Source organism: Barbus barbus, assembly GCF_936440315.1.
Source record: "Barbus barbus genome assembly, chromosome: 40".
NCBI lineage: Eukaryota > Metazoa > Chordata > Actinopteri > Cypriniformes > Cyprinidae > Barbus > Barbus barbus.
The window spans coordinates 21,689,230-21,699,229 of record NC_136718.1 but is presented as its reverse complement, the minus strand read 5'-3'; the positions used below and the strand labels follow the sequence as shown (position 1 = coordinate 21,699,229).

At 32.2% G+C, this 10,000-nt stretch overlaps 1 protein-coding gene across 1 annotated transcript in view; it reads left to right on the top strand.

Annotated features, from left to right (window-relative positions):
• Positions 1-3,766: 3,766 nt before the first annotated feature.
• Positions 3,767-10,000, top strand: part of LOC306859635 (trypsin-like) — a gene marked incomplete at both ends in the record, with an annotated part of 6,531 nt that continues 297 nt past the window's right edge. Inside the window, 4 exons of the mRNA XM_079400754.1 lie at positions 3,767-3,821; positions 5,583-5,742; positions 7,300-7,441; positions 8,525-8,788. Of these exons, the coding sequence (XP_079256880.1) occupies positions 3,767-3,821; positions 5,583-5,742; positions 7,300-7,441; positions 8,525-8,788 (621 nt within the window). The remainder of the gene's footprint in view (positions 3,822-5,582; positions 5,743-7,299; positions 7,442-8,524; positions 8,789-10,000) is intronic.

The window sequence follows — 10,000 nt, the reverse complement described above, 5'->3', positions numbered from 1 at the left end:
AGCTTTAACAAAAAGGGCTTTTCAAAACCCGAATCTGACATTACAAATGATTTAGAGCAACCTTTGCATTGAGACTCTTTATAAGTTATTTATCACAATACATAAAATGTGCCATTAAAGCAAGGTAGGATTTAGTTCAAGGAAATGTTTGCATTGCATTGCAATGTGCATATGGATGAAATAACGAGTTTATTGGGTAACGCCTTGCTGAGTTCAAGTATTTGCTTTCAGTGTAATAAAACACTTTGTTAGAAACAGACTAATATCTATTCATCTGTGGATGCTATTTATGATAGACAATAAATATGGTTCTCAGATTTAAGCTTTTGCCATATTTGTAACTTGAATATAATGATTTGGTTCCTTTCTAACATTTAATCAGTGCTTTATTTTCTGGTGGATGAGCACATAATGAACACATTATTTCCCAGATATATATTTATATCTGTATATGCAACTAAATAATTCGATTTGTTTACCTCTAGTTTCTTTGTTTAATCTGACAACATGCGTTTCCCGCAAACACATCCCACTTCACACCATATTATTGTCTTCATTCCTTCATTCCACTCCTCTCACACCCACTCAGACTGTGGGAGTTTTATCAAAAAGGTTGGCGGCTTACAGAACAGCTTTAGAATCACTCGTGGGAAAAGTTTGACATTATAAGAGCTTTACCGAATATGAAGATAAAATCGGGTTGTCTGGGGACTGGGGAGTGTCTCAATACTGTCTGATTTGGTTAATTTGATACATCAGAATTAAAACTTTGCTTACAGTAGAATTACTAAATTATGCAGTGTTTTCACAGCAAATACGGTCATTTGTTTCATTGTGTAATGCTATAGTTTTTTTTTACACATAAGCTGAGTTTGGTTTTATATTCTCTTACAATTTTTTTAATAAAGAGCAAAAATTAGTAATTAAATAAATGTTGATTAAACTACTTCAATTAAATTATGCTTGTATTTAAAAAAAAATGCAGTAAATCAGTTTAATTGTTTGTTAACTCTAGTGAACGTCAATTAAAGTTATTACACATAGAACTTTAAAATGGTCTGCAGTGATTTAATAAAATAAAATAATAGGTCATCATCTTTAGTTGTTTCTTTACCTCCACTGAATGCAATTTAAATTTATTCCACATAATTATATAGAATTAGAAGTCATTTTGCAAATAAAATCAAAACTTTTGATCAGCTTTAGTTGTTTGTTAATTCATTTAGATTACTCTAATGAATGTCATTTAAATTTATTTCGCATAATTTTGTAGAATTTTAAAATGGTTTGGGGTGATTTAAAAAAATTAAATTAAATTAAATTAAAAACAGGTCATCAGAATTAGTTGTGTGTTTAGTTCAGTCAATGTCATTTAAATTTATTCCATATTATGTAGAATTCTAAAATTTATTCCACATAATTATGTAGAATTTTAAAATGGTGAAGTCATTTTGCAAATAAAATAAAACGATAGAACCTGTGATCAACTTTAGTTGTTTGTTAATTCATCTAATGAGTGTCCTTTAAACTTATTTCACATAATTTGGTAGAATTTTAAAAAGGTTTGGAGCGATTTTGCAAATAAAATAAAATAAAATAAATGAAACAGGTCATCAGCTTTAGTCGTTTCTTACCTCCAGTGAATGGCATTTCAAATTATTCCATATTATGTAGAATTTTTAAATGGGGAAAATAATACAATAAAACCAGACATCCCATTTAGTTCGTCATCTAAGTTATTCCACATAATTTATCCCATCTCAAACTGCTATAAAAGACTATAAATTTGTATTATATTGTTAACACAACTACAGAGTCTATAAAATAAAAGATTGAATGGTTTAGTTGATTCTTGCCAACACTCCCACCATGCGCTGTGATATCACTGTCGCCCTAATTACCATGACAACTGTATGGATGGAAGATCCAATTTAAGAGGTCAGTTATTAATGAATGCCAAAGTGACGATTAATAGTCCGCTGACAACAGAACGGTCCCCAAACTCTCTATTAAACATGACAGGACCCTGCAGGGCTCGGAGCAGAGGATCTAACACAGAAGCCAGAGACGTCATGTCACGACGATGAGGAGGGTGACGAAGAGGGCTAATCGCTCTGTTGTGGTAGAATCAAGAGAGCAGAACAACAGATCAGGCGTAAAAACGGCAGCGGTCAGCACCCGGGGGAAGCAGCCGTGAGAAAGAGACACAATAAATGAGACGTAGATTGTGCTGTGTCAGATTGAGAGGAGATCATTAGCTAACACTGGTCTCAGAGATCACGCCATTTCATCCGCATATTCATTTTTAATGATCCGTGCTCCAGATTTGGGCCAATCCCACAATTCCCAGCAGCCAGATCTAATGGGAATTTTTTTCTGTTGGTCTGATTGGTAATGCGGTTCAGAAGCATATACACACACACACATTTTTACTTACTATTTTTACACAGTAAAAATCACTGCATGTATAGCATTACATATATATATGTGTGTGTGTGTGTGTGTGACCCTCTCTGTGAAATCCAAATCCAAAATAGTCTCAAAATCTAATTATGAGATAACAAGCATTAAAGTTTGATTAGTTTCAGTATGATTTCAATCTTTGATATGGTCTTTCTCAGTCAATATTAAAGATATCAAGGTTACATTTTCACAAAATGTTCTTTACCTTATGAAGTATGAGTTTATGTACAAAACAGTAAATCACAAACATACAGTAAAACATATATATATATATATAAATAAACTCCATATATTGCTGGTAAGAACAGAATAGAAAGAGATTTCAAATAAATAATAATAAAAAAATTTAACTGAAAACTACCACAATTTTAAACCCCTAATCTGCAACCCAGAAAGAAAAGAATACAAATAATAAAAAATAAAACAGAATAAAATAATCAAATAAAACAAAATAAGTTAAAAGCAGTGTTATTTTAGTATCACTGGGATTCTATTACAGTTTTTGTTAATATTTTGAACTAGATTTTATTTTTATTGTTTCTGATTTCATGTTCATTTATGTTGTTATGTGTTTTTGTGATTTTCTTTGTTAGTTTTTGTTGTTTTAAATATGTCAGTGTAGTATTTACTCATTTTCATTTCAATCTTAGTTTTGTTTTTTTAGTACATAAAGTTAAACTAAAATATGAAAATTAGATGAAAATGAGAAATGTTAACTTGGAAACTAACTGAAATAAAATAGGTTTTAAATTTTATTTCAGTTAAAATTTATTATATATATATATAATTTAAAACTAATAATATTGTTCAGACGAAAAATTATCAAAGGATCATTTCAAATTACACAATTTTTTTGGGATTTAAAGCAATGACAGTTTAAATGTGAATTAAGTCTCTAGATACTTTATGGGGCCACTAAAAGCATCTAAATTAGTAACATAAACCAAAAATCCTTATAAAAGACAGAATAATAAAAGATACAGTAAATCTGACTGATTCTTTAACTGTAGAATTTCACAAAGATATGACGCAAATAGCATGTGATGGAAGCATTTGTACTGATCCTAAATCAAACCCAAAACAAAAGATCACAGTTTTGGTTAAGAAAGCTTCAACTATATATTGTTCCCGCTCTCAGACGACATTGTGACCATGGAGACGGAAATAGGAACTAGGAAACCCGAGAATGCAGGTGATCCTTCCCCAGGTGAGGAATCAGAGTACCTGAAGCAAAGCTCATCTCAGTCTGGTCTGCACCTGTGGATGTGTCTGTCTGTGCGTCTGCGTCTGCGTCTCCATCAGTATGAACCTGCCGCTGCTTCTGCTCTGTGTTCTCCTGGAGCTCCTCGTGGTGAGCTGTAAGTACAGATTTATACTTCAGTCCTACAAAATCATTTCAGTGCATTAATAAAGTATAGCATTGAGTGTTATGGTTTGTGCAGCAACCGTACACTGTACCTTGAGCAAAGCAATGATCTGTACGTGAAGTTTTTACTGCAAAAAGACAATCTTGTAAAGAAAAAAAAAGTTTGGATGACTTGATATGATAACATTTTTCATTTTAAAATGCCAGTGATAATTTAACAACGTCTGTCTTTTGATTTTACAATGTATTCTATAATTAAAAATAAAATGAATAATAATAACATTTTTAAAAGATAAATTGATGGAATATTGCAATGTTATAGATTCAATCTGTCAACCTACAGGAATTCAAAATAAATAAATACAAAACAATAAAATATAATTTTTTAAAAAAATTTCAAGAGAAAAAGGAAAGAGAAAAATAACAAATTATATATATATATAAATTAATATATATAAATTATATTAAATTGTTCTTTCGATAGCATAGTATATATAATATTTTACTCATATTTAATAAAAAGCTATATCAATTTTAGATTTTACTGAAGTCTCCTCACGACTTTGAAAAGAAATGTGCTAAGATTTGCCAAAATGTCAAAGGTTTCAATATGAACTCATAGTTTCTCATCAGATTTGCTTCTCTTGAGAAAAAGACCCAAATTCACCCAAGACAAACATTTTTTTAAATATTTTTACTGACTGATGTTTAATAGACATATACTGTAAAATAATAATGTCAAATTTTCTAAGCTTAAATAAATAAATAAAGATTGCTCTAGGAGACATTTTGGACCTGACTTTTAATACGGGGTAGTTTATTTTTAAGCAATTTTGGATGTCTGGCTGAAGTTTTGTCAGTGTTGTGATTTATGTGCAGAAATGAAATATGAGGACAAACTAAAAGTTTACTTTCATTGATGGATGGGCCCTTCATCCTGACAGCCTGCTCTGAGTGCATCTTCACTGAAGGAAATCCAAATCGTTTTTCATTACCAACATGAAAAAGCCCTGAAAAGCAATTATAAACCTTAGAATGTGCAAAAAAATCTAAATCCATCACACGCTGGACTCTAACGTAAAATCGCGCTGAATAATAAAACCACATCAAAGCTGTTTAAATCCCCAAATGCTGTAATTTAAATCCATAAACACTGATGTTCACTACTGTTTTTCGCTACTTCAGGACATAAACAGCAAACAATAGAAGTACATAACCTCTTCATGTGCGGGGAATTCAACGCTTTGTGCGCTTTAACGTTTAGGATTTCCTCACGTTGAGAGCTTCATAAAGCAATCTGATAAAGGTCACGCTGCTGCCAATCCTCGTGAGGTCTAAGGTCATTCAATCAAGGTTGCATAATAGACTCAATCCAGCACGTAGGCTATGTGTTTCACATGGGTTATATTGTATAGGATTACTTTAACCGTGACACATACAGCTGCCTAATTGTTAAATGCCGCTCAATGCCCAAGGGCAACATATAGACCAGAGATGACTTTCCAGTCACCGGTCAAATCAAACGCGGCGTCTGTTCGTGACGCACATGTTAGGAACTTATAGTCTTGTTTGGACAGATTTAGATGGGGGAAAAACCCATATTGTTTACGGTGCATTGTTCGGGTTTGAAAGACAAATTTAGCAACCTTAAGTTACATTCTCAGAGCGGCCTCCACGTGTGCATGTGTGAAAGAAAATCTAGATCTTGGAGATGCTGTCAGTCAATTCACGAGCCTGCTGGTTTGTTTCTCAGGTCAGGATGTGATACAGAGCCGTATCGTGGGTGGATACGTCCCGGCGCCGTACTCCATCAGATACATCGTGTCCATTCAGAGCGCCACGGGCCAGCACTTATGTGGTGGGACCTTGATTAACAAATACTGGATCTTGACCGCAGCACACTGCAATATAGGGTAAGATAAGCATTAGTGGACACAGAAACTGTTGTAATTGAGCATTTGTATATATATATTGTATACAAGCATTTCAGAGATTCAATATCAGGTTAGTCAGTGTGTGTTTTTCCATCTGGCGAGACGAACTCACAGAACAGATGTTGCGTTCATCCGAGGTGGTTGCCATAGCAACAGTTTGGCACTCCAGCGTTCTATGCATTAATATTGGAAGGTACAATGACAAAACATCATAAAAAAAACACACCCAAAATGTCAAATAAAATAACAAATTAAATGCAGTTTAAATATAGTTTGTACAGTAAATCTAATGATAAATGTTAATGATAAAGTGATAAATTAATGATAAAATAACAATGTAGTAATGACTCAAATTCATTCATGATTACACAGACTACACAAATAATAATTAATAACACACAAATAATTTACGTAACAATGTGTGTGTGTGTGTGTGTGTGCGTGCGTGTGTGTGTGTGTGTATGTGACCCTGGACCACAAAACTAGTCTTTTTTTCGAAATTGAGATTAATACATCCTCTGAAAGTTGAATAATAGCTTTCCATTGATGTATGGTTTGTTAGGATAGGACGATATTTGGCCGATATGCAATTATTAGAAAATCTGGAATCTGAGGGTGCAAAAATATCAAAATACTGAGAAAGTTGTCCAAATGAAGTTCTTAGCAATGCATATTACTAATAAAAAAATGAAGTTTTGATATATTTATGGTAAGGGATTTACTAAATATCTTCATGGAACATGATCTTTACTTAATATCCTAATGATTTTTGGCATAAAAAATTTTTTTTATAATTTTGACCCATACAATGTATTTTTGGCTATTGCTACAAATATACCCCAGCGACTTAAGACTGGTTTTGTGGTCCAGGGTCACATATATATTAGTGCTGTCGAATGATTAATCGCATCCAAAATAAAAGTTTTTGTTTACATAATATATGTAAATGTGCTGTGTATATTTATAAATACATGCATGTATATATTTCAGAAAAATATGTAATGTTTATATATTAAATACATTTATTTATAAGGTCAATACTTGACCAGCAAGTATTTTTTAAGTATTAAAAAAGGGTTGCTAGTGATTCACAGTAAAAATATGGTGACAATGTTTCAGGCACTATGGGATGACATATTGGCACTTAAAGACTATATTTTATAACTCATAACTGTATATTTCAATTGATATAATGTTAGTACACCGAGCTACTTGAGTTATCAAAATCTGGATAATACAGGTGGAAAAAGAACAGAATAGAGTTCAACTACTTCAGCTATATAACAGAATGCGTAGCACAAAACACACTAATCTACATTACTGATAACAAAAATAAGGAAAAGTTCAAATATAATCATATGCGATTTGTGGAAATGTGCAATTTTGATAATATATGATAATTCATGATTTCCAAAAACCATAAATGTGAAAGTATCTTACAGTGTAAATTAAAGCAGAAGTACAATAAAAGTTGAGTTTTTGAACTCAAGTTAAAAATCAGTCTTTTTGAAAATCAGTGTTGGTTTGTGTCTTTAGGGCGGCAAACATGAGGATCGTGGCTGGAGATTTTTCTGTGGGATTATATGAGGGGACGGAGCAGTTCCGCAGGCCTCATGTTTTAATCCCTCACCCACAGTACAACAAAGCCACCAATAACGCAGACATCATGCTCATTAAGGTGAGGCAGTGGAATCAATGCTCCTGTGTTACACTGAACCGTCAGTAGCTGTGAATCATTGATTCCTTTCATGCATATAAAATGAACACAACGATCCGGCATCAAGTCATATTACATGAAGCGATGGATGTGTCTCGCAGTAATCAGTGCTGCATCAATACTGCATGAATGTTTTACACCCTTAAAGTTTTCATTATAAACCTAAAATTGTACACTTTTATACTATATAATTTTGATAACATTTTACAAAAAGGATTCATTTGTTAAAAGTAGTTACCTACATTAGTGAACATTATTAGTATTAGTGAAAAATACTTCTGAAGCATTTATAAAACTTAGTTCATGTTAATTTCAACATTTACTAATACTATCCTACAATTATGAAAATCAAAAGCTTTATCTGTTAATAATATGTCTTGGACAAGCGCTGTAGCATGAACAAATAGTTGTATTTTTTTATGAAATAAAACACTAACAAAGATTAATAAATAGTGTAACAAATCTATTTCTCATATTAGTTAATGCATTAATTATTGTTAACAAATTGGACTTTATAAAGCATAACAGTTTTAGTATAACAGTATAGCATAGATGTTTCAATTTTAGTATACATGTAAAATAATATAATATAATATATAATATAGACCCTTTCATTTTAAAATATGGAAAAAAAATATATTATAAAAAATATTCTTACTACATCTAAAACCATGCTAAACAAAAAATTGTATTGCAAAATAAATGTTTTGAAAATGAATAATAATAATAAATTTTTACACAAACTACAACTGCCCCACACTTCAATTTCCACCATAATAATTTTGTCCCCAGTAAAATTATTCACGGCACTTTAAAACGTGATATGAAGAAAATCAAAGTAAAATCAAGGTAAATATCACTTGTTGTGCATGATTTCCAATCAAGATGTAATTTTGTCAAATTATGCAAAAAGTGTCATTATTTGAGATGTGAACTGGTGAAAATGTTAGGGTTGCAGAAAAAACAATGACTTACATTAAAGTAACATGAACAGCATTTTATTGTATGTGCACTATTAATTGTTTCTCTCTCTCATCCATTTAGCTGCAGTCTCCCATCTATGTGAACAGCTATGTGTCCCTGGCGCCGTTACCTCGGCAGGACGCTATGGTGGCCGTGGGTCGCGTGTGCACCGTGTCTGGCTGGGGCTTCACCACTCCAACGGGAGGAATCCCTGCAACCCTGCGCACGGTCAAGCTGCCCATCGTGTCCAGCACAGTGTGTAACGCCACGGACTCTTTTAATGGAAACATCACAGAGAATATGATTTGTGCAGGATACAGTGAAGGAGGAAAAGACGCATGTAAGGTGAGATAATTGATTATTGCTTCACAGGCACTTAACTTAATGTGAATTGCACAGGACAATGGACTTTTTCTGATGCTGCTGGAAATCTACTATTTATGAATAAGTGGTAAAAACAAATATTTGGAAACTTCTTGGAATAAACTAGTGGTAACTATTAGCACAATTGTAGTGATTTACTCGACTTTGTTGTCAGGAACATGGTCATCTTATATTCGGATGTCACACTGTTTTTGCCAATTATTTTGCCAACAACTTATACATTTAATTGGTTGCACTGCTGACTGGGTCTAATTAAACGTGACCTGAAATGTGTGGCCATTTACTTTAGTTATCAGATGCGAATTAATAAAAAAATCAAATAAAATAAAGAAAACTATCCAGTTATATAAACATTTGAACATTTAAGTGGAGCTCAACTCTTTAATTAACTAGCACTGCACTTGTCTTGTGAAATAGAAAATAAATAAATAAATGTGTGTTATTCAGTCAGGTTAGAAATATCTGGTATTAATTCAGGACAAAATGAATGAATAAAAATGCACTACTGTTCAAAAGCTTGGGGTCTTTTTAAAGATTTTGGCCTCTTATGCTCACCAAGGCTGCATTTCTTTGATAAAAAAAATACAGTAAAAACAATAATATTGTGAAATAGTTTTACAAATTTTAAATATATTTTAAAATGTAATTGATGCAAAGAAAAATTCAGCATTATTACTCCAGTCTTCAGTGTCACATGATCCCTCAGAAATCTTTCTAATAAATATGCTGATTTCTTACTCAAGAAACATTTCTTATTATTATCAATATTGAAAACAGTTGTACTGCTGCTTCATATTTCTGTGAAACCATTAAAAACTTGTTTTTCTTAGGATTCTTTAATTAGCAGGAAGTTCAAAAGAACAGTATTTATTTAAAACATAAATCTTCTGTGACATTATGAATATCTTTACACTCTCACTTTTGAGCAATTAAAAAAAAACAATATTTAGCGAACATATCTTTTGAACGGCAGTGCAAAAGAATAAATAAGTAAAAACTAAAAATATATTTTGGCTGACATTGTAAGTCTATATTTCACCCCCTCTCCCGCTGACTCTAATCTGCTACGTAATGCTGAATTTTTAAGACCCAAATCAATTCTTGAATAAAATCCCATATATTGTTTTTTTTGTCTCGCATCTTGATGTGTCAACTTCACCTATGACATAGGGG